At 43.7% G+C, this 25,844-nt stretch overlaps 1 protein-coding gene across 1 annotated transcript in view; it reads right to left on the bottom strand.

The window, feature by feature from the left end:
• The window catches only part of LOC119444703 (monocarboxylate transporter 9-like), a 114,644-nt gene extending 93,201 nt beyond the window's left edge, over positions 1 to 21,443 (bottom strand). The window contains exons 1-6 of the mRNA XM_049663561.1: positions 21,310 to 21,443; positions 19,621 to 19,688; positions 15,583 to 15,756; positions 13,348 to 13,491; positions 1,708 to 2,835; positions 67 to 1,001 (exon numbers count right to left, since the gene is read on the bottom strand). Of these exons, the coding sequence (XP_049519518.1) occupies positions 802 to 1,001; positions 1,708 to 2,835; positions 13,348 to 13,491; positions 15,583 to 15,756; positions 19,621 to 19,681 (1,707 nt within the window). The 5' untranslated portion in view covers positions 19,682 to 19,688; positions 21,310 to 21,443 and the 3' untranslated portion in view covers positions 67 to 801. The remainder of the gene's footprint in view (positions 1 to 66; positions 1,002 to 1,707; positions 2,836 to 13,347; positions 13,492 to 15,582; positions 15,757 to 19,620; positions 19,689 to 21,309) is intronic.
• Between the last annotated feature and the right edge of the window lie 4,401 nt (positions 21,444 to 25,844).

The following is a 25,844-nucleotide window of genomic DNA, read 5'->3' as shown; positions in this document are numbered from 1 at the left end:
TTATCTCTGAATCATCAGCGCATAGATGACCTTAGAGTACCTGTGTTTCACCTTTCAGCACACTACCTCTAAGCATTCTTCGCTGATATATCACTTTGCTTTCAATAATTAGTTGCTAGTGTATTCACGGTTCAGTATCTATTTTGAACTTATTCTAATGAATAATGTTGGATGTTGGTCCTTGCAAACATTGTAGAACAATGGAAAAGTGAAGTCACAGTATCTATCCGCAATTAAAAAGTTGTCGATATTGTCGTCATTATAATAAAAATATAATTATACTCCGTCTATTTCTTGTCCAATGCAGGGTCAATGAACACCTCTCCCAGCCATTTCCGATTACCCTTGCCTTACGTCAGCCAATCACTACTATATGCCTATTATTATTCTACCGAAATTTTATGAATGGCCTATTTTGAATGCAATATGTACCACGATTTGTAAAGGTGCCTCTGGAATGGGCAATTTCGTGCAGCGGTACATCTCTTAATTTTCATTTTGAACTGAATAGCGACGCTGTGTCGTCCTAGATGCACTCCTCTATATTGCTGTACTGAATTGTAGCTGCCACACCAAGTTTTTATGCTTAGACGTAAAACTGACCGAGACTATGCGCTCGTGCTTTCTCTTGAATATTGAGCAAGTAGAAATTGAGAGCTCTGCACGCATTCCCATGAACAATCTTTTCCTATGCACATGATCTGGAGACTTTATGCGAGAAGGAGAACCTCAAGGTACTAAAAAAGTACCGTACTTATTCCTAAAATACCCCTACAAGCCCAACACAAGTGCGCTTCAGAATCAGGACACCAGAGGAAGTGGCCACGCTTTTTCCTCGTGTATGACGGTGCTAGTTGTGCAAATGACCGCCGTTACAGTTGCGTTATTCTCCTTTTTGCTGCAGACAAGGAAGACAGCAAGCTGAACCATCACGAAGAAGTTGATTCCACCAAGCATCCTGTAGAAGTTGTCGTATGAACCTCCCGAATCCCGAAAGAAACCTGTAACACCAAATACATTCATAAATAAATTGTACACCGACGTTAGGCATCTAACGGTGTGATAATAGACGTGTAGGGGCCTCTTTCTACACAAGTATAAGCTGGTGAATCTCATTGTTGTGTTACGTCTTGTCTTGGCGTACATGATCATTACAAGGCGCCCTAATTCCCTAAACGATGATGGTTCTCAACTACTTCGCTTGTGAGCATACGGTATCAAGTACAAATACAAACAAAACACTTCATGGGCAGGAGCGGCGCGTAAGATACCGGGGCCAATATTCTAGGAACACACAGCGTTTGTTCCGACACATCCTTTGTCAGTCATCTGAAATATGACTTAACACCAGTGCTGTATTCTGTCTTCTTCGTGTTTTTATTTTTGATTGCTTTAGGTCTGGTCTCCGACAAGCACAAGCAACGCTAAACCATGAAAGCCTGGCGTTGCAAGCACTAAAAGACTGTGCTTTGCATTAAAGACGCGGTCGTCTATATGTGTGCAGTGAGATTTGTCCTGTAATGAATAATAAACTCCAACCATTTATCTAAGGAAATGCCAGCGTGTGAGTGGTCTCCACACATTGTAGTATAATGTGAATGCATTCTAAGTGATATAAGCGCCTTGTGAAATGATTTACTACAGAACTTATGTTTTGCCCGTCCATAGCAATTACATTTCCAACCAAAGTGTCGTCGTTGTACTTACCAATGATCATTGGGTTGGCCAAAGATAAGGGGATTATCGCCAGCCCGCTGATGCCCCAACAAGCTGCCGTCCGTTCAGGGCCAACTTGATCGGCTATAACTACGCACTTGACGCACCTGATGAAGCCCATTGCCATGCCGTGTATCGGCAGGACAACGGAAAGGCTCGGAATGTCCATCACATGAGGCAGCACCACCAGAGAGACGGAGGAAAGGGCGAAAGTGACCACATAGAAAATTGAACGGCTGTGCCCCACGCAGTCGGCTAACAGCGGTAAAAGGCCACTGCCGAGAAACTGTCCTAGAAACCACAGAGTGACTAGTTGTTCGCTTTTCTGGACGCTTACTGACTTATCCTGAGCGTATTCGACGGCCGTGGCGAGGAACACAATTTCAGTGTAATCTCCAACTACAAATCCTACGAGTAAAACGTAAAATGCTGGTTCTTTAAACAATGAAAGCGCAATTTTTAAGGAACAGCTTTGTTTTGGCGCAACCATCCGATTTGGTGAAGTGTTTAATTTTGGTCCTAAATTTGATAGTGGAGTTTTGGGCGCTGTTTTTAAAGGGAACAAACTTTCGCTTCGAGTTATTGAGAAATTGCTCGGAGAATTTTTTGCACTATATTCTTGCAACATAGCACCCTCAAATGATGATTTTGCTTCTGCACAAGTAACTTCAGAAGAGAGTGCTTTTTCCCTTGTAATAGAATTATTATTTACAACTCCAAAGGCAAGCTTCTGTTCCGCGCTGCCTTGTACTTCTGAGAACTTCCGCTGCTGTGCCGACTTTAAAAGCGCAGATTTGCTTGAACGAGAGATCGCAGGGGTAACGACGATGTTGCCGTCAAACGCTGACGACTTCCTTCTTCGGAAGCAAGTAAATCCTATCCCGCGGTGTTCGTTCAGAAGCATGGTGAGTGGTACAGCGTGCAGGAGTATCCCTCCGAGTACGACCAACGCTCCTGCGAAGCCGTAGCTCTTCTCGAGCCACAACAGCAGAGATTGGCCCGCCATGCCAGCTGCGCCTTGAGAGGAGCTGATGAAGGACTGCGCTGTCGCCCGGTACTTGTCGAAGTACAGCATCGTGTAGATTGAAACGGCTGCCACGAATAGCTTGACTGCAAAACCTGGCAATAATATATTTGAGCATGAATTAGTCAGCGGTAGTCGTTTAGTGCTTGTTTGTTTTGTTACCAGGCGTGTTTCTCCCACTGAATTGATCAGTTTGGCTGGAAAAATAATGTCTAATGGCCTTTTCTAGAGCCAAAGTACCGACAAGGCGACTCTCTAGCTATCACTTTGAGGTTGTTGTGTCTCTATACGTAGACGCGACTGACTTTTATTTGTTACGAGCAGTGAAAGATAAAAACCGGTAATGTAGCGCCGAATATAACATTACCCTCAGGTAAAAACCAACAATGTCCTGAGTTACTTTAGTAGAGAGAGCGATGTAAAATACTATTTTAAATCGTTCACTACCATGAACGATGACAATTAACTTGACGTTTTTGTCTGTATTAGTGCTATAAATTTGTTCTTTCCCTTATCGAAGGGCACTGCACTCAATAATATCCAGCGCATATACTTGTAACATATACATACATACGTACATACATACATACCAGGCGCATAGCCAGGGGGGGGGGGGCTGAAGCCCCATCAGCCTCCCCCCCCCTTAAATTTTTTCGTGCGGGCATGCACTACCGACCAAAACTACCACCGACGCCGGCAATCATTCTGGATTTTGTCTACAATGTCTTTTTCACGCTCGAAAACACATTTCGGCACGAACATTGCGAACTCGGGCTGGATTTCGTGACAACGCCCTTGCACCTGGAGTCACGTAACGCAAGGAGCCCCATCCGACCACAAACTTTCAACGGCTTTTCGATAGCGAGCGGGCGCGCTGCGGCATCTCGCAGCGGCCGCGGAATATACAGAGCGCATGGATTTAAATTACGAAACTTTATGGGTATAAAGTTCTCATAAATTTTTGACGCGAAAGGTGCGCTGACATTTCCAAAGGCATGCATTAAAAGATTTTCAATTCTAGAACTTTATGGGGTTAATGTTCTTATAAACTTGGGCCAACATGCGCGCCCTGGAACGCTCGTGTCCAAGCCGTTCCATAAATGGAAGCGCGCGCTCGCAATCTCCCACACACAGCAAAATACTAAATATCACCGTGACTGTCAGCTAGCAGCTGATACTTTTCTCCAAACATTTTCAGGAAGCGTGCAGAATGTGATTGATCAGCTGGACCAGGGCAGGCAAAGTAAAATATGAGAAAAGAGAAGAAAGTAAACGGCCTATTATTCATACTTTTTTTTTACGGGCGACAAGGTCTGGCTGTCCGTGGCCACAGGGACAGGGGCCCTATGGATTTAAGCAATGCCCCTGCTGAAAATACAGGCATTTTCAGAGTGCTTCTTCGCATGCGAGCTGATTGTGGAGATACATATCTGAAGAACCATTTGGAAAGTTGCCCCAGTAATGCCTCGTATTAAAGCCCAGACGCACAAAACCAAATTATAGAAATTTGTGGTGACATTATCAAAGAAAGCCTAGATGTAAAAGCAGGCTGCTTCTCCATACTTCCTGACTAAACGACTGACATCGCTGGAATCGAACAGCCTACTGTTTCTGCAAGGTACCTAAACAAGTATGCCAACGACATCAAGGGAGTGTTTTAGGTTTTAGCACCGGAATAGATGCGCATCTCTCATTGCGACAGCAGGTTCTATGTAAATGTGTAAATACTGGTGCAGCTTCTAGTCACCCTTCCAGTGACCACTGCCAGTGCAGACAGAATATTTTTTAACAAGAGTTTACTAAAAAACTACTTGCGCTATACAATGTCTGTGGAACGTATGGTTAGGCTGGCGCTTCTATACAGCCACAGAGACGTCGGCATCAACGTGTCCGAAGTCATTGACTGCTTCGCTCAACTTTCCCGCCGAGAGAAGTTTGTCCTTTAGATAGCGAAGCAGCAAAAATCAATGCAAGTAAAAAGCACTGTACCTTCACGTCCATAAGTTCATAATTATGAAAACGTATGACCGTTCATTAGCTTTTAAAACGGCAGAAATTTTCGCCGTTTATTCTAGCAGTTAGCATCATGATCATAATTATCACGCGAATAAAAAAATTACGAGAATACCAATAACCAATTTTGACCGACCTTTCTCATTGAAAGCCCGGCCCACGCGGCGTTCGCCAAAAACACACTCGGATATTGGGTACTTCAACTTGCCACATCATCTGTGGCCTTCGCTTGTCCTTTTCTTTCATTTTCAGCTACCTGCTTTTATTTCTTTTTTGAAACGAAGGAATACCCTCCTTTAATTTTGGGTGCAGAATAATTCTTGGCGTTGTGCAGGCAGTTAAATTACACATTTTCGTAGTGATTTATGCATTATTCCTCTATTATTCCACCCACATGGCGCTGTCGCGACTGCTGCATGGCCCAAGTACATATCACAATTTCTGCGATCATAGTTATGTTCTTGCCTAGATCATCTGCCTTTCTGTGCGCAAAAATTACTATGTGTGACTGAGCAACATGTTTATTTGTCTTATTTGACGCATTATATACACTGACGTTTGCTTAAATACGTAGATTTATTGGAGATTCATACGTATTTTTAAATAGTGTTACGGGGAGTATTTAATTAACCGTGAACGGCTAGCGCTTGCCTAGTCAAGACTGCCCAGAGCGCACACGTTCCAGCAGGTTTTCAGTCCGACAAGAGAGCCTCTGACCCAACCCCACTACAATGTCTTTGTCTTTGCCATTGCTCGTGACAATATCTTATTGCGAGGTTTTGTGTATACAAGCACTGAACTTTGTTCCCAGCGACTATTTTTTTGCCCTTTAACGAGTGGTATCTTCGCATTTGTATATTCCATTCTATCTTCGCAATTTCTAATATATATTTTGCAGAACTCCCACTTTTTATTTGTACTCACTGCTGCGAGTATTATCTGGGTGTAATTACAATACACGACGAGTTACAGCTGCTCCTGGGCAATCGATTGCAACGAGGGATAGCGTCATTGAGGTTTCTTCCTGGCAGTTGCATATGTAGAAAAATGTAAACAAGGTTACTGAATGACAAAGATTCATCAAAATATTTGTCCTCAACTTATTCATTTCATGGTCTTTACGTTTTTCATATAAGCTGCATGCACTGCTTTGCTGGTTTCGAACTGATATTGACCCTTTTCGCGGCAATCCCGTGGGCGCTGCCATATTTGATCACGTGGTGACGCGTCCATTGCTTGCCTCAACTGCCTCCGTTGCCTCCTTGTTTACAATGGAAGTGTATGACGCCGGCGCGGCTTAGAAAACCTCTGTTTTCGGAGATATCATAGACGGTGACTAGATGGACGACACGAAGCTTTGATCACAGCTTCAGAGAGCATGCAAAAGCGCTTTCGGAGCTGATTAAGCTATGTCCAAATGGCATAAGCAGCGTATATGGTGCTTGTTCTAAAAGCGGGTCTAAATATGTATTCCAAGCTGTCCGATTATGAATTCAGTCAGCATTAGTGTGTTTTGCTCTTTGTTCTTTATTCGGCAAATATTTTGAAGCAGTGGCTTGTCAGTTTCTGACTCAGTGAAGTTCCTCGGTGCGGCCACTTTCTGATTATTTTCTGCCTAATCACTCGCGGGTGTGCTCAGTTCCGAATCCGATAGATTTGCTCTTGCAGCGCACAAGGCTTGAAACGTAGCTGTTTTGTACATTGTAATACCTTGTAGCAAATATGTATTACAGCTAGTAACTTGCTTACTCTTGTGGACCATCACGAAACATTCAGCTTCGACCATTGGTGCGCCATAGGTGTATTGCGTCCTTTATTGTGTGTATACAGTGCGCATATATTCAAGTGTGAGTCCATTCACTTATTCTTGATACGTCGGCGATAGAGTGGGCGTAAGTTTACCTGCCATTTGGACAGATGTGTATAGATAACGTGCGCGAAAATTACTATGACAGGAAGCGGCGCTACTCCCTTTGTTATTGTTTAACGAGTGGTACTCATTCTTGCGGACGTTCTGGGGATGAAGCCCTTTCTTTGAAGGTTAGCGATACAAGGCTGGCGGATGAGAAAATTTCTGTACCTTCGAGGGAAGCGGTACATCACGAAGTGCCGGTAACACGTTCGGACAGTTGCAGCAGCGGTCCGCGAACTTCGCCACACAGATTCATTCTATTCCTTAACATGCCAGTCACTATTTTTGCAGCCAACTACTGCACACGTCTTCAATCCACATTATTCAATCTAGCATGATTGGAGCACAGTGTATTAGTGAAAACTCAGTTGCATTTCCGACAGCTGATCGCACAGAAGCAAGGTAGAAGCGGTAATGGTTTCGTATTCGTGCGCGGTCGCTGAGGAGAGGTTTGGCGCACCGCCGTGAGCGCTATCTCGTTTCTCTAAAACAAACTTCTCCGCGAAAAGGGTAACTAGTTCTAAAGTTCATGTGATGTTTTCTTTACTTATTAATTAGACAAAAATAAACGCGGAAGCATTGATATCAGTTATTTCTGCCACAATTTTTGGGGCATACGAATTTATTCTTTTATGACAACATACATATTTTAATGGACAGTGCATAGCGTTCAATAATTCGTTTGCAGCATCTAATATACAATGGAATTGGCAATGCAGTTGTTATTCATGCATTTGATCCCTCGACAAATTCTATAAGGAGGAGGCCGCGCTGCAACCTGAGCCCCCCCCCCCCCCCCCTGAACAATATTTCTGGCTACGCCACTGATACATACATACATACATACATACATACATATATACATACATACATACATACATACATACATACATACATACATACATACATGCATACATACATCCATACATACATACATACATACATACATACATACATACATACATACATACATACATACATACATACATACATACATACATACATACATACATACATACATACATTCATACATACATACATACATGTTCCTTTCATAACACAACGCATCATCTATACGTAGTCCATGGGCGTTATAACGTAAATTCCAAACTGTCTTGTTTCCAAACTCCTGACGTCAAATTTACGTAACCACCGACGCAAGCATCGGGCGGTGACCCGTAGTGTTGTCTGTACAACCCAATCAAACACTCTCCTCATCTATAGGAGGTCACCTTTGTTCGCTTTCAAAACCAATAACATTGTCTACACTCAGCGGCTTTTCTTATCTAATTGGCTGACAAGAGGCGAGGAGCACGCTCTAGTGGAGAGGGTTTCGATGTGGAAGAGCCAGCGCAGTTAAAATAGATATCCGCATGAAGAGGGTGGTGCCGGCTTCTACGATTGCTCGCTTCGCTTTACTTAGCTTGCGGTGGCTGGTCGAAAATTGCGGCGGCGTGCAACGGAAGGATAAGAATGCCGCTAAAACGGGTCCTCAGCGAGGAAGAGTTGGCAGAGCGATGTCGTATGCATGCCGAAAGGGTTCGATAACGTTTTGATGTACCGCAAAAAGGTTTATCATGCGCAAATAAACACGTGCTCACAGGCAGGAGCGAGTCGTCGCGAGGTCCTGAGCGATCGGCGGACAGCCATCTTCTATTCATTTCGGAACGGGCAGTGTGTGGGTATTCAGAAATTTTTTCAGTTTTGTTCGGTATAATAATGCATTTTTGTACGGCATATTATTGCATATTAATGCAGTAAACATTGGACCAATAGCAGAGGGCTAATGGTGAAAAGGCGTCGGATCAGGAATAATTACTTTTGTGCTTATTAATCATACATAACCAGTGCGTACACGTTATATCAGATGGGGAGCTATCGCGGTTTTCGTGACATCGCCTGACAGACAGGCGAAGTGGGGAGTGGCCCGAAAATATTATGACCAATCGTGGAGGCTGATTGCAGAAATTGGAATCAAAACAGTTTGGAATCATTTTACGTTACCGCACCCAATACCATGAATGAAACCAGTTTTGCAGTCATCAGTGGCCTGATGTGACTTAAGGGGAGACGCTACTCTTAATGAAAGCGACTTTTTTAAAAATGATCGATTGTTTCTTGTTTTTACTTCATTTGTTAAGTTTGGTATCTCTACTCTTATGAAAATAAACATCAAAGCCGCGACTCCACTGGAAATGTGTTAGAATTGCGTTAAAAAAGCTGTTAAAAGCCCGAAAATGTACTGTATTCTAGCGCATCGCGGCCGAGAACGCACCGGTGCTCGCCATTGGGGATCGCATGAGGAGAACGGCCAAGCCTCATTCTCCCAATAACCATGGTTGCCTGGACTTCTGCGGCGCAAGAAATAATTTAAGAAGCATGCGTTTTCCGGGTTTCTCGAGTGCGGCAACTTTCAAGTTCTGACTTTCAAACGTGTGTTTGACGGTTCTTCATTTTGTAGCATTTATAGAGTTTGTGCACTAAAATTTGTGCATGTTATGTAGTCTGATCATTACAAAATTGGGCTTTCTTATGCTTTAACATGTCCTGAATTCAAAGAAACATTTCTCAGAGCTTTGCACAAATATATTCTGTAAGAAAATGTCTATAATTTCTTCGTTGAAAAAGGTAAAACTGAAAGTCGGCTTTGGATTTTTTTTCTGCACGAAAACACAAATGTTAGATTATTTTTTTGCTGTATTGCGTTCTACTATTCATTGGGAGCAATATGAGCTATATTTTACTGTTTTTTTGTGCTCACTGTTACTGCCTAAGCTAGCGCAAAAATGTGTTGTTTTTACGAATGCATGGAATGCAAGAAAGTGAGCAAATGAGCCATCAAAAAACTAAAATTGTATTTTGATACATACGCTCAATTTTTTATGCACCTTTCTATACATAGGTGCAAATCGTACGCAAAATATGCGTGTCAACAGTTGCGAATCCGTTCCGCGTCATGCACCTGCGATTGAAGAAGAAATGTTTTTACGAGATCATTAGGAGTAACCACAGACCTTGCTGTGGGAGGCAACTTGATCCCGTTCTAGCTGGAGTGTTTCAAGTTGCGCGAGGCGCATCCACCCAATAGTCCATTGTCTCATGCAGCTTTTACTCGTAGTATTGCATGTTCTTCTCCACGCACGGCCCGGTTCGCATTTTTATTGTAATGAGATTGGAAGTGAGCCTGACAGATTGAATATGAATAGTTCCGCCTATTTGGGCTGATTACTGTAAGAAGCGCAATCATTTTCGTAGTAAGAAGCAATAATCACGTGGTTAATTAAGAAAACTTACGTAACTGAATACCTATTGACGTCAGCGCAATATCAATAGCCATATCCACTTACCATTAAACGTCAACCTAGAAGTACTTTAGCACTGTCTGTCTCCAAAGGCTACTGATAAAGGAGCGTAATTTCAAATATGTTTAACCGAAATACAAGAAGAATGCTTCTGTGAAACAGTAGCTAAGCGCCAATGAAATTCTTGGCACGTGCTATCGACAGAGATCTTTTACAGCGAAGCATTTTCTATGCATTTTTCCTGTCCGTCAACAGATCTGCATGTGCAAAAACTCAGTTGCCATATTTGATACAAAATTGCATAATTCTCTGCAAAAGCTTATACGTCTGATCACTTGGATATGCATTTTCAATAGATTTATTTCAATTGATTATTTCAATAAGCACAATTTTCGAAATCAGTAGGCTAGCAGGGGCGCTATAACGTAAAATGATTCGAAACTGTTTTGATTCCAAACTCCTAACGTCAAATTTACGTAACCACCGACGCAAGCAGCGGGCGGTGACCCGCAGCGTTGTCTGAACAACCCAATCAAACACTCTCCTCGTTTATAGGATGTCACCTTTGTTCGCTTTCAAAACCAATAACATTGTCTACACTCAGTGGTTTCTCTTATCTAATTGGCTGACAAGAGGCGAGGAGCACCGTCTAGTGGAGAGGGTTTCGATGGGGCCGAGCCAGCACAGTGAAAATAGATAACCGCATGAAGATGGTGGCGCCGGCTTCTCCTATTGGTCCGCTTCGCCTTACTTAGCTTGCGGTGGCTGGTCGAAAATCGCGGCGGCGTGCAACGGAGGGATAAGAATGCCGGTAAAACGGATCCTCAGCAAGGAAGAGTTGGCAGAGCGATGTCGTATGCATGCCGAAAGGGCTCGATAACGTTTTACTGCCACGCAAAAAGGTTTATCATGCGCAAATAAATACATGCTCACCGGCAGGTGCGAGTCGCGAGGGCCTGAGCGATCGGCGGGCAGCCATATTCTATTCCTTTCGGAACAGGGCAGTCTGTGGCTGTTCAGAAAATTTTTCAGTTTTGTTCGGCATATTAATGCATTTTTTCGCGTACACGTCAGTTTGACGTGGTGAGTTTTTGCGGTTTTTTGAGGTCGCGTGACAGACAGGCGAAGGGGGCGTAGCCAGAACACATTGGACCAATAGCAAAGGGCTAATGGTGAAAAGGCATCAAATCAGGAATGATTATTTTTCTTTTGTGAGGTTTAATCATGCATAATCAGTGTGTAGACGTTATATCCGATGGGGAGCAATCGCGGATTTCGTGACGTCGCGTGACGGACAGGCGAAGTTGGGAGTGGCCCGAAAATGTTTTGACCAATCGTGGAGGCTGATTGCAGAAATTGGAATCAAAACAGTTTGGAATCATTTTACGTTATAGCGCCCCAGGTAGATAATAAGGGTTTCTGAAAGATTTGCCACTGCGTGACCCACTCGGCCATGTGTACGCTCGCCTGGCACTCTCTTTGTATTCGTCCCGAACGCTCGCGTGTCTACTTTCCTCCGGCTCCCCGAGATGGCAGTAGTCTTGCACGCGAATGTGTGTCATCGATCGAGACCGCCGATCAAATTAAAAATGTGTGTGCGTGTTCCTTTCTTCGGGATTACCGCCGTCGCCGCTCAAGAAAAATAAAATTTGATCAGACTTTAATTTAAATTCTGTCTCACGTCCATGTAATATGTGCTTAACTGCTTGGCTGGTAACCTGCCTTCACAGCAGTGGAATGACATGTGATCTTTTTTTCAGCCAAGGATTTCAGCTAAGTAGATAATATCATTACACTAGTACTCCGTTTCGGTTTTGGAGTTGAAGATAGTGTACCCAAGGTCACGAAACTAATAAAATGAAATTATTGAAACACAGTTTTAGATAACCTGACATCGCGATATGTTGTGCAAGTAGTGCCCTCACTTTAACATATTGGCAATCAAGCAGCTTAGTTGCGCGTTATACTCGAGGCAATTTTTGAGCTGCTCAGATTCCTAACACAGTGCATCATGCATATAAGACAATGATTTTTGGAGTTGCCCGCCGCAACTGATTAATGGCTTTGGCGTTGTTATGCTAAGCACGAGGTCACCAGATCAAATCACAGCGTCATTTAGATGGGGGCGAATTTCGAAAACGCCAGTGTAGCGCGTTTTGGGTGTACTATAAAGCACCCCAGGCTGTCTAAGTTAATGTGGAGTCCCCCACTACGGCTTCCTAGTAATCAGATCGTGCTAAAATCACGGAATTTATTTTTATTTTTGCTGCGTAATAATTCGAAAAAGAAAAAAAATTCTTGCGGCCGCAGCATTCATATGGGAACGAATAACCAGTGAAGCTGTTTAGGCTGCATATGTGGGCTGCTTAGCTTATGATATACATTTTTTTTTCATACAGCACCGCACTACACCACGTGCACCCCCAGCGCTGGTATGTGTCTCCCTTTTTGTCTTCTTGTCGTGTCTCTTTGCGCTGTTCCCCTATGGAATATAGTGTTGCTCTTACGATGCCGAATTTATGCGATTCAGTTTGCACCCAAGATACTAAACTAATGTTTTGGAAGTTGGCGGAGTGCTTGAAGCCTGCTTCACCTCCACTGCGGGTCAGCCCGGTATTGCATAATCTCCGGGATCGGCCCACACATTCCTTTCCACGCGTCGTGATACGGACGTAAGCCGGCCAGGCTTACGCGTCTGGGCTTCCACGCGTTTCCAGGCTTCCACGCGTCTGCGAACACATGCGGGGGATGCATGCAGGGGCTAGAGGTAAACAGCTTCGCTGTAAAACCAGTGCTACGAGTCAAGGGGTGGAGCGATAACAGTGCAGCGATAACAAAAGGCGGCGAAGCACAAAAGGCGCCATCAACGGCAAGAACCTATGATTCCCATGCGCACAAAACGCGTGCAAGCCCGAAAAATTCGTTATAACATAAATTCTAGGCACCTATACTTTCACGTGCTGCCATTAGAGTACACACTCCACCGAACTATTCTACTGCATGAAGCCAGTACGTGGTTTCTCTACACCGCAATAAATTAGAATAGCTGCTCGTTTACCTCCATTATATTACTCCCTCACCATTAATAATTCGTTTCCATCATCGTAGTTTCGGCGGTACAGCATGCTATTAAAGTACATACAAATAAAAGAAAATTCCTATAAAAGTTCATATCATGCGTTTTGCACCACAAGCACAGCATTTCTGCCTTCGTTCTAATCAAAAAGTTTTAGTTTAGCTTGCGCACTCATTTAGCTATAGTAAATCTAACGTCACAATATATGAGAACGCGCGTGCAGAGTTGCTAAGGAGTAGGACATACTAGAGAACTGATTTTGAGAATGCGTAAAGTTTAGTGATGCTGGAATGGAATCTCTTACCATAAGCACCACCGAAAACGATGCTCATCCAAATCACGTTTGGAGCGAATGCAGATGCAATAACAGCTGTGCTGGTCAGGACGGCGGCCAACAGCGCAATGTGGGAAAGAGTGAAGCGCAGCTGAAGAAAAGCTATTGCGAGTGCTGCAAAGAACGTAAACGTCAAAGCGTCATAAGTCTCTAATGATAAAATCTGCCGATAAATTTACGTACATAAAGCAACCCAAAAGATCATACCTCGTCATGTTAAAATGTACGAACATAATTGCGTCTCCACATGAAAATAACGTTCGTGCAAGTTTGCCGACGAGGCTTGCGTGGCTAAATAATTTTTCGAAACGACACATTCGATGTGACGGTTAGAGTCATAAAAGAGTATTTAACCGTATATATACATATATATAAAACTGATACCTTTCTTTGATCCACATTCATCTGTGCAACAGAAAAAAATTTAGCAATCGCATATTAAGAACAGCGTCACCTCACAACAAAGCTCATCATATCCGTGAAACGATTTCGAGATTCAGCAAGAAAGAGCCCTGAAATCTTGCTAAGAGCACAATTGCCGATTTGTTCAGGTAAATACACAGGGTCTCAATAGTATCAATAACGGGTTTTCACGCTATATAGAAAGTTTGAACGGAAAACCTTTGATCTACTAATCATAAAAACTATTTCTAAATTCATTAAGAAACATGGTTACCCTCTGAGGGTGACGTCGCCCAAGGAATGACATCGTTAAGTATTGATCTCCAGATATTTGAGCTGAAGACACTTTACGTGTCTAACGAGTGCCTGCGCAGGTTGTAATCACAATCTGCAAAGTTTCAACGTAAAATATTTGTTAACCTTTCTGTGCGTATGCTTTGAAAAGCGCCAGTGCCCACACGCAGGACGGATACGGCCGCAACTGGAGTGTGTAGGTAAAATGAAGGTCTCTGATTTCAAGCAAAAAAAACTACAAAAAGCCCTGTCTCCTCGAAAACAAAGATTTTCAATTGCAAGCATAAAATATAACGGTTGCCCGACCTATAGCGACGTTAAGAACAATAGTTGAAGTGAACCGAGTGCATGCTTTACATTTGCAAACAGCGCCATATTCTATAGTTTTGGGGGACGAGTTATGTTTAGAACTTTCCACTGACCCCACTGAGAAGTTTTTGAACACAGTTTTCGACGCTGCTCATTTCCGCACAGCATGCGTAGATATAACATTGCATTATATATTTCACGCCTACCTACATACAGTAAGAAGTTGCCAAGCGATGAAACTTGCGATCTACTGAAGATGAAAAACTAGGCGCATCTTCAACTGGTGGTTCCAGAGCACCCTAACATACCTCAAGAAATTCTTACAAGAAGGCAATGAAGATGTTCTTTGAAAACAGTGGGTTTTCACAGTAACGGCGAGGCTTCATTGCACATAGTTGCAATTACGCTCGTTGATTATAACTCAAGTTTGAATTACACGGAAAATGACGGATGCGATAGTGACACAGCCTACCGAACTTTTTGTTAAGTATACAATATAAGCCTCGAGGTAGTTTTTGTTCAATTAAAGAAAACAGCTCATAGCAATCCACTGAACATCATTTATTTCGATTTGTAGTCTCCTGATCGATAATCGTCGTTTGATACCGTTAAAATTCGCAGAGGTAGTTAAATGTTAAATTTGAGGACACCATAGAAACCACACGAAACACCTCTTGTGCTTTAAGCTTGGGCGCCTCGTAAATGTTTTAAAACGTCAATTGCAATGTATTCTCTTTAGTATACAGCTGATTCATTAGCCACTCTTGGCCAGTTAGCTCGTGTCAACGGTGGGGAAAACTGTTATCACGGTCAGAGCGACATCTAGAGAAAACAGCGGGAAGCGAGTGCAAAAAGAGGCGTTCCCTGAAGTCAGGATATGCTTCTCATTTTATTGGTGACCACACCAACAAACTCAAGTAACAATGCAGATTTCAATTATTAATCAGTGTGTCACCGTGCCTACAATTGCACAACAGAACGACGAAGCTACGCCAAGTAGGCCATTTTCAACCTCTGCACGCTTTCACTATTTAGCTGAAAGCATTCAAAGCAGAACACTTCGTCCTCTATCACAAGAAGCCAACACCATTCTGTCGAATCTGTCTGTGAGGTAACACAATCTTTTTTTGCGATAGCTGATAATTGTAGTTTCTATATTTTCCACTCTGACAATACTAAGCATGGGCACTCATTTAGTACCTGATAGGTTGCTGCACATAATGAACACACTTTCTATCCAAGACGTCTCTTCCCGTGTGGTCCCGAACTTCTCCTCGATGATCACGAAGAGGAGACCAAAGCAGGTGAAAGGCATTGTCAATAGGAAGGTCGAAATCGAGGCCAACAATGGAACACACCAGGCTTTGTCCAAGTCTATAAAAACGTGGTTGTGCAATTTTAAGGAACGAAAAAAGAAGTTTTACGTTGCCGTTCGCAAGCTAGGCGGCAACATAGCCTTAGCATCTACCTAATATTACACATCCGTTACAGGGGTCCTGAGCCACCCTTAGAGCTAGATGAAAAGACACATTCCGCCGATAGCATACGCAGCTGTGAATATCTAAGTCAAATTCTGCACATGTACGCGGCGCGTGGGGCTCATAAGAGAAGCGCGGAGTGAACTTTTTCGCAAACACTCTCTTTTCAAAAGAAGCCTTTGCCTCACTCTTTTCAGGGCTGCCACATTTCGTCATATAGCAGATTCCCATATACGACTGCTATTGGCCAATAGCTGACATCAACTAAGAAGAGTGAGCTGACTGTCGAATAAAAATTTGTATACACTGCTTATCGGGGTGTCGTAGCCGTTCGCTCTCGCTAATTTCGATTAGTCTAAAACATTCAACCAGCCTTGAACGGCGTAAAACTTAAGCCCCGACCGCACGTGCGTTATGCCTGCCCCGCATCGCGAGGAGCAGCGGTTAACATGATGTAAAATGACACGCGCCCTTGCGCGCTCACACTCAGTTGCTCCTGGTTAGACGTGCTGCGTATTACGCTTCGTATTGAGACCCTACAATGTGCGGAATCTTAGTTTGCCTAATATCCGTACAGGGCAAATGCGGTCCGCACCACGTCGCACGGCCAGGCTGGAGCACTTGAGCGCTCACTACAGCCCTGCCGTGCACTTACATTGGCACGTAGCCACACGTAGCTGCGTCAGCTGCATAGCGTGAATACCGTGGCTGCCGCGTGGTGCCGCCACGAGCCCCCTCGCAGTAACGCCGTGAGCGGGGCATCGCCGCTTAATTGGCACCAGCGCCCCTCTGATGGGAAATCTATATACGGCGTTCGAAGTATTTACGCGCGTACAATATTTTTCGAAAAACATTTAGGTAATATATTCCTTGGAGGTACCATATTCGTTCAAAAAGGACCCGCCGTGGTTACTTAGCGGCTAAGAGCATTCAGCTGCTAAGCCCCGACGTTGCGGAATCAAATTTAGGCCGCGGCCGCCCCATTTTCATGGGTTCGAAATGCAACAACGCCTGTGTATAGTTAGATGCAGGTTAAGAAACCCCAGGCGGTCAACATTATACCGCTTCTCCCACTACAGCGTGCCTCATGATCAGGTTGTGGCTTTAGTACGTAGAACCCCAAAATTTATTTCATTGCGGAAAGGCGTTTTTGACGCTTAAATTAAATGTGGTTCAGGGCCCCATTAACGTAAAAGACTATGCCTTTTCTCAGCAAAAAAATACAAAAAATAAAATAAAATGACAAACGAAATTAAAAAAAAAACACTGTACTAAACGCTTAGCGCAACGAAAAAAAAAACGTTTTTTATTGTTCGAAAACTGTTTAAGAGCAGCAGCAAACTAGGGCGACCATGCATTACAAATGATCTTTCGCTGTGGTTCGAAGCATTGGACTAAGGAAACCAGTTTATAGAGGCGATTACATTTCGACTATCATGGATGGTAAATCTTCCCGACTGTAGTCCCGAATTATTTGATGTTTTTTTGTCAGATTAGGCCCGTGCTTTTATGGTAAAGTGAATCAAAGGATGATCCCCGTTTCATAAACTCGGAACACCATTGATTTCCCAAGTTATCCTTTGTGTCGGGTCCTCGGCGTTGGGCTTCAGCTGCAGGGATGTTTGTCTAGCAATAGGTAATTTCATTGATAAGAGAGAACGAATTACGTCATTATTTATTATTATCTCATTATAACTCCTTGAAAATTTATCATGCAAAATTCTGAGTTTTATTTCGTTCACCTTTATTCAATCCTGGACGAGTCCTCTTCTACTTATATTCAGTTTCAGTTTATTATCCATTCAATACAATGATTATGTAAACGATACTATGCAGACGAGGGTCACAAAGTCAAAGACTGCAACGGGACCCTCGGTTCAAATTAAAAAAAAAATGTATACAAGGCATGAGTTTTAAGCAGCAAAATTAACAACGTTGAAGGAAGACAAAAGAACGTGCAAAATACAATACAATGGTAAGATACAAAAAACAAGTAAATGCCTATATCAACAGGCGTAATTATACAGAACAACATATTATCGGGCATGAAACTATTTACAAAGAATAAACTTCAAGTCATGTTTGAATGTATTCAATGATGATGTTTGTTTAAGAGAATGTGGTAGGTCATTCCATATTTTTATCGCTGAAAACGAGGACGTCATTTTTCCATAGTTGGTGCTACATTTAGGTAGGAGAGAGTTGTTATTATGCGCAAACCTAGTGGAATTGGTATTAGTAAGTGAGTTGAAGTCTACAAATTCGTAAGCAAGCTGTTTGTTAAGCAATTTAAAGAAGAGAATACTTAAATGATACTTAAGCAAGCCAGATACAAGTAGAATAGAGTTAGCCTTAAGAAGCGGGAGAGCATCTGAGTAAAAGGAACTGTTGGTGATTATGCGAATGGCCTGGTTCTGTATGTGTTGAATAGATGAGAGGTGACAGCTATATGTGTTTCCCCAGGAAGCAACACCGTAGGTGATATGACTATGAATGAATGAAGAGTATAGAGATAGTAATGCGTGTTCTGAAAAAAATGCTCGTGATTTAATCAATGCTCTTATGCCGTAGGCAGTTTTTTGTTTAACAAATGCAATATGATTAGTAAATTTCAACTTAGGATATAATTTTATGCCAAGGAATGACACACAGTCCGCGGCAGCAATAAGGTGACTGTCGAGATTAACTTGGGTATACACGACAACATCCTCTGTTTTGTTTTAAATATCATGAACTGAGTTTTAACCGGGTTTAAAATTAAGTGATTCAACTGACACCATTCTACAACTTTCGCTAGTTCATTGTTAAGTTTAAGCAGTAAAGTTGGTAAAGACTTGTCTGACAGGGAAATGGTGGTATCATCAGCATATAGAATTGTATTAGAAATATTAAGAAAATCAGATAAGTCGGTAATGTACATGCATAACACTTATATTGCCCTTTATTTCGTCGTATATTATTATTCTACTTTAATCGTGCCACCCGCTTCTTGGCCCATTCCCCGTGGTGGTTATGTATAAGGAAATCAGCATCATCAACAACAGCACCATTTTTTTTTCACGCAGAGGTGGGATTCATCACTTAGTTTCTGTCAACCATTGCAACGATGAAGCTGCAGATGAAATGGTGGCCTGAGGACTCTATAGGAACCGTGGCAAGAATGGCTGTCGATTTTCGGGTAATTTGCGGACGGCAAGAGCAAGCTCTGTCTCCAGCCTCTAGCTAGTAGCTGCTACCACGGTTTAGACAGGTCGTACTTTAAAAGCGAAATTCGGCTATATCGTTTTTAAAGGCGCTCACTCAGTACAACTAGTACAACTTGATGAAGAACTCGGCACACATACAGCACTGTGGGCAACACCTTGGGTACACGCGCTCGGGACACATAAACAGCGCTGTGTGGTCGCGCTTCACTGAACGCCTTCGTGAGGATACATCGGCAAGTCCAAATGATAACCGGCACAGGCTATAGCATATCGTGAAGTCAAATTACAACGCATTAGTCACAAACTATTTTTAGCAATTACAGGTGATCCATTGAGGACAATGTTGCGATCCACTCTCTCATTCCGCCAATTTTAACGCGATTGTGTTAAGGTCCCCGCCAGGCAAAAAATCCGGTGTCACCGCCGACCGTCGTTTGCGGAAAAATCATTCTGAACCACAACCACGCAGGCCGTGCCTAGACGCTAAATACTTCTATTACCACTAAAGTTGCTCACACTTTCTCTGACATGCTTCACTAAGTTTTCATGCTTACTTGGCCGATGAACGGTGACTGATGTATCATCTATCGACTTTGCCGCTTCTCTGTTTCCCATGTTGTACCTGCAAGCACATACGTTCGTTAAGCGCAGTTGCCGTGCGTCATCCTATCTTTGACGGAAGTATTGCGTGATTTAAAAGCAGACCTGAAAAAGAGCAGTGAGCATATTGGCCACTATGGTTTGAAAACGCTCATCGGTAATAGCAGTGCCAAAAGCAGATGCATAAAAAAATTAGATGGTTTAAACAAAGCAACTTAGCGGGTTATCAGCCACAGTATAGTGGAGCACCCTGAACAGTTTTTAACTACTTTTAATGAGCAACGAAAACATGCTTGACAAGCGTTTTTTTTTTAATTCCGGCCTCATCGGACTGCGGCCGCGCGCGGTCGAGAATTTGACTGATGACTTCTTTATCTGCACAAGAAGACAGCAGCAGCTAAGCCATCGTGACGGGAGCACATAATAAAATGAGACAATAAATAAAATCATAAACAAACGCGTCGACATCCAAAGTTCCTGAGCTGGCTGCGGAAAATGCTAAAGCACATGCGCACATGTGCAAACATACCAGATTGCCTTGTAAGTGGCCGATGCCAAAGTGGCACCATGGTGGTCCATCTGAGATATGCACACATTGAGAGCATAGAAAATGGTCAATCAGTTACCGATGTCACTGCTCGCGTCATTGTTCGCAATCTCACGCTCATCACCTTCAGCAATACATTGCTTTACTGATTCATCGGGTTTAGCGTCCCAAACTAACACTGGGACTACGAAAGAGCCCGCAGTGGAGGACTCAACTTTTCACAACTTTTTAAGCACAAGAGCGTTCTTACATTTCTCCTTTATCGAGATGTGGTCACCGCGGCTGTGATTCGATCGCGCTACCTCCTGGCGTAGTGGCACAACGCCATATCCACTACGCCATTTTAACGCGTTAAGGGCCCCGTGTCACACAAAATCCGGCGTCGACGTAAGCGCCGGCGTCATTGGTGGAAATAATCATGCCGAACCACATCCTCCCGAAGACCCGAACCACCCCAACCGGGCAGGCCCTTCGCGTGGCGCAAGGCGTTAGTGAACAAAAAATTGAATTTCCCAAAGTAAAATTCGTCAGAAAAATTGTAAAGTACGACTTATCCACAACCTACAGACGTGGTAGCCTCGGATTGTAATTTGAATATACGAGAAAGAAGCCTGATAAGCAACCAGGTATCTTTGAATGCTATCGCGTTCCACTCTTAAAGGCGAAGCTTAAGCGTCCTCTAATTTTCTTTCGGGCACTAAGCATCAAAGTTCACTGCCCCCAACGTACCGCCACTGTGGCTCCGCACTTATCATAGGTAAGTTTAAACCGACTGGTATCAATTCATTCAGTACGAAAGGAGAAATCGCCAATGGGCTGAAATTTACGTCGTCACGTGGAAACTCGAGAATCGAAGTAATTATCATTATAGTGCTCACAGCAGAATACATCAACTCAGCAGAACTTAAACGAATTCATTGCAGCTCACTCAGCCTTACTCCACAGTGCATGCTTGCATTTCCAAATTTAAAACAAGCGAACCAATATATCAACCTTGTCTTCCCTTAGACCGCCGGTCTCGCACGTAGGAGCCGAGTATGCTTACTTCGACACCGCCGGTGACTTATGAGTCTTTCGATGAACCAGCGTTACGTACCTAATCCACGATGCTATCCTCGGACTTCGGTGCAGCTGCGCTCCTGCTGGGGTTGCTACGCGCAAGCCGCTGAAACCACGCTTGATAATAAGAGGCGGTTAAAAGCGGAGCCCGAGACCACATCGCACTGCGCCAGGAGCTCTTGGAGCGTAGACTACGCAGTTACGTAACGTTCACGTGAAGGGGTGGACACAGCTGGCGTCGCTGTGGCACAAACCACTCCCCCAACACATCTTAAAAAATCAAGCGATCTCTCCTGCCTTTTGAGTATTTGCGCGCCGGAGTTGCTTGCGTGACAGCTCAGCAGCTGTGCACACAGGCGCCGCATTTGGCTTCTCTTCGGCGCTGGCTTGCATCACATACGTAGCCCGTAGTGCGCGCATACAGTCCTTCAAGGCACACAGATGCGCCGTTGTACACATTAAGTACGATTATGCCATGCTGCAATGCATGGCGCGCCGTCACCCCCACCCGAGAACTATGTTCACTCGTTGATCATGTAGGGTTCACGAGGGTTGTTGGAGCGACCGCGGTGTGCTTCTATATGGAACGTTAAGCTTCTCTACCCACTCTAAGCGCGTTGCATCACATGATCGGCACATGCTCCGTTCCATCCGCAAACTTCCAAGAGATTTCCGTATCCCACTTCCCTTCTTCAACTTATTTACATCCCTCTGTCTCCCATTACTCGAATATGCCTCACAGGTGTGGAATGGAACAATCAATTCAAATGGCATTTTATTCGAGCATCCCCTTAAAAAAATTATTACTACATATAAACATCGTTCTTTGACCTCACGCACAAACAACTTTTCAAGTATGAATAACCATCATAAACTTCCGTCACTTAGCTGCAGACGCCGCCCTACCGAGATCCTCTTTACGTGCGCAATTATTCATGGAATTATTACATGTCCAGATCTAGTAGATTCTGTTTCACTGTCGCAGAAGACTACCAAGGAACATAGGCCCTTCCATGTCCCTGCTTCTTTCAGCAGAGTCTTGCCTCTCCACAGAATTCAAAAGCATTACGGGTTGAATTGTCTCCATCTTGATAGATTTCAAAGCGTGTTTTCTTCCTTCTCTTTCGAGCTTCGCACTTTCTTTTTAGCCTACTTTCCAGCTTCACGCCTGTCTTCACGTAGTTTCTCTCTCCTTCCGGGCATTTTCTTCGTCACTAAATTCTGTGTTCTTACTGTATTTTTTTGCCTTATATAGCTGTTTAGCCGTTTTTTTACTTGTTTTTGGTTGCTCATTCTCATTTTTCGGAGTTTACATATTTGCCTTTTTGGTTTTATTTTTATGAGCGCGAACATCCGGATTTCAATGTTGTTTTCGGGCAAATTATTATTATATATTGATTTATTAAAAATTAGATTTTTTTATTGATTACGCCAGTAATTACTCAGAGGTAGTATGCTTCGAAAACCAATCTTCCTACGGAAAGTAGCTTTACCGCAAGGTTTGTTTCTAGCACTAATCATTTTACAGCGTGAGCTGTTATGGGCACATTGCAATAGCCGTTTCAGTAGGCCCGGGTGCGCCGGTATCGCGCCTGGGCCTGCTGCGCGGGAGTCAGCTACTCAACCACTGAGCCACGCCAGCTTTTTTTATCCATATCCATGTTATTTGTTACGAATATAAAAGGTACATGCGTAAGGTATTTACAGACCAACCAAAACAGTAATAGCAACAAAACAAACAGTTCATAGTACAAATTTACTCTAAAAACTTCTCTAAAAGTGAGGCAAAAGGATTCACTGCACCAGCATTGGATTCTAGTCTGTTCGGAAGTCTCTTTGATCATAAAGGTTTTTCAGTTGTGAAATCATCCGAGTGAAATGTGACTGCGAAGATACGAGCGTACAATTGGCTCTGCATTGCGACCTAACATGGGAGTTTTCCATAAACTGTGCAAGGTCATCAGTAGCAGCATGCCAAAAAGCACATCTTGACATTTAGGTGATATAAGATATCGAATCGTATCAGGATTTATATCAAGATCCGTTTTAAAAGCCCTTTGGAGAACGTCCCAAAACAATACGGAGTCTTTGCAATCAATAAAGCAGAGTTCTATAGTTTCAGAACATTCTTCTACAAAGTGCGTACAGAAACATTTGTTATTATACAGAAACAACCTGTTAAAGCTTCATTAAATAGGAAAGGCATTTTTGTGTCTTCGATTAACACTCGTGTCTGTAATGTACCGGAATCTGAGCCATGCCAGCGCTTGCTAGCTTGCAGCGGATAAATGCCCTATAAACGCATTCTAGCGCGCGAGGAGACACGCCATGTGACACGCGCTCCGCGTACGTGCACATTTTGCATTGCCGTTGCATATTATTGGACCATTTAGAATGCCATGTCGCAGATGCACAGGTAGCGGTACAAAGTGGTTAGGGGAGGTTTCAGAAAGAAAAAGTAGGTTAAGGAAATGCATACAATAATGCTAGGAAATATATAGCGTGTACCTGATAAATTCAAGCATGCTAGGTAACTATGTCAAGGCCGAGTTTCAAAGGGAACGCAAATAAATCATCGTCATCATCATCATCATGAGCATCGTACCTGACCCCTTGTCTTGCGATGTGAGATACGCGCCGCATAGCGTCTATACGTGCGCCCTTTGGATTGCAGTTGCATATTATTACACCAGGTGGCACGCCATGTAGCAGTTGCATATAGATATCGGCACAAGGTAGATAAGTGTTGAGGAAGAAAAAATATTATGGGCATGTATAAGCATTGACTTAATTAAAAACATCTATGACATACCTGAATAATTATAGAAAGCTCGGTGACTTTTTGTCACCGTCCCGTTTCAAAGGAGCGTAGGGAATGGGTGGGGGGGGGGGGGGCACGACGATGAAGTTCGCGCGCTCGGCTGGTGGTTCCTTGTGATGCTGAAGTTTTTTTTCTATTTTTGTTTTTATTGGTGCATCGGCAACACCCAGCGCTGTTTGTACGGGCCTTCAAGACTGCTGCTTTGCTGGGAGGTCCTCCTTGCGAAGCCTGCTATGGAGGAGATGGTGGTGGACCCGTCTAGCGGCAGGGACAGACATCCCGTCGCAAGGAAGTGCCTCAGCTTCTCAGTGTAATCAGAAACTATCACTCCCGAGTCTGACGCCAGGTTGGACGACTCGGATGCTTTTCTACCTGCTAAACATCGGCGTTCAGGAAGGAAGTCTCGACATCGTCATCAAGCGAAGCAACCATCATATACGACATCGTGACTACGACAGTAGCCTTCGTACCAGTCGACGTGGTGGAAAGCCTGAATGCCATCTCCCAACAAAAACTGAAGGATTTTTTCTTTGGACTGGCACCGGGTCTTATTCAAGAGGTTTGAATGAACCCAAAGAAAAATATTATTGCCGCGCACACAACAGGTGAGAAGATGGTGCAAGCTCTACTTGGTCTGTCTCAACTCTGTGGTGTCAACACGCGGGCTTACATACCACAGGGCGCGGATGTAACAGCTGAACCAAGAACTACAAGACGACGTCTTGAAAAAGTATGATCGTTTGCACGCCACCATGCATTATCATCAGCGCTCGACGGCTCGGCTCGTCAAAGTGTGTGAATATTCTTTTCGACTGTGCAAAACTGCCTAGTCACATAACGGCTGGACTAGTGCGATACCCAGTTTGGCCCTTCGTACCAAGACCGTTACAGTGCCGCAAATGTTTAAAACTTGGTCATGTGCAGGGTTCCTGCACAAGTGCTGTGGTCTGTGCCAGATGTGGTCAAATTCACGACGCAAATTCTTGCGACAGTCTGACATCTCACTGCCCGAACGGTAATGGTGAACACTTGGCAACAGACAAAGAATGTCCCACACTGAAGAAAAAACAAAATGTTCTGAAAGAGAAAGCTAAGAAGAAGGCATCAGGAGAGAAGCTGAGTAGCTGCAGTGCCCGCTCAGCGGCTACAAATGGCAAAACTGAAGATGTACCCGCACGTATGAAGAATAGCAAGGACACCGCACGTGGACAAGAAAGTGGAAAACGTAATTTCTGTCTCTCCGCGATATCGTGGCCGGCACTTCCATCGAAACCGTCCGAACCAGTACCTGCCAAGATCACGCCTCCGAAAGCTTTGGAACCAGCTCTATCCAAAGCGTCGTCTACAGTAGAAAACTCCGTAGTGTCCTTACAGCTGCCTCGGTCAACGATGACAAAAACTTATCAACCTGCTTAAGATGCTTGTCAATGTCGTTAGATCTCTGACTGCCGGTTGTCAGACACCAGCAGCATTAGCCGCAGAGCATCTTCTAGAGGCTCTTGTTCCAGTGTTCTACAGCCTTCACTAGAAACAACATGAATGCTCGTGAAAAGCCCCGTCCCTTTGTGCTGCAATGGAATGTCAGGTCCTTACGACCGTGGCATGCCGATCTAGTCCTTCGGCTCCTTGCAATGAACACCCCGCCAGATGTTATAGCGCTTCAAGAGACCAATGTAAGAAAAGAAGAATTTAGACTTCCAGGTTACGTAGGCATCCACTGTAACACTCGATGCACAGCGCCAGCATGTGGG

This window comes from Dermacentor silvarum, chromosome 3 (assembly GCF_013339745.2).
Source record: "Dermacentor silvarum isolate Dsil-2018 chromosome 3, BIME_Dsil_1.4, whole genome shotgun sequence".
Lineage (NCBI taxonomy): Eukaryota > Metazoa > Arthropoda > Arachnida > Ixodida > Ixodidae > Dermacentor > Dermacentor silvarum.
Note: the sequence above shows the minus strand (reverse complement) of the source record. Positions and strands in the feature narration are given on the sequence as shown.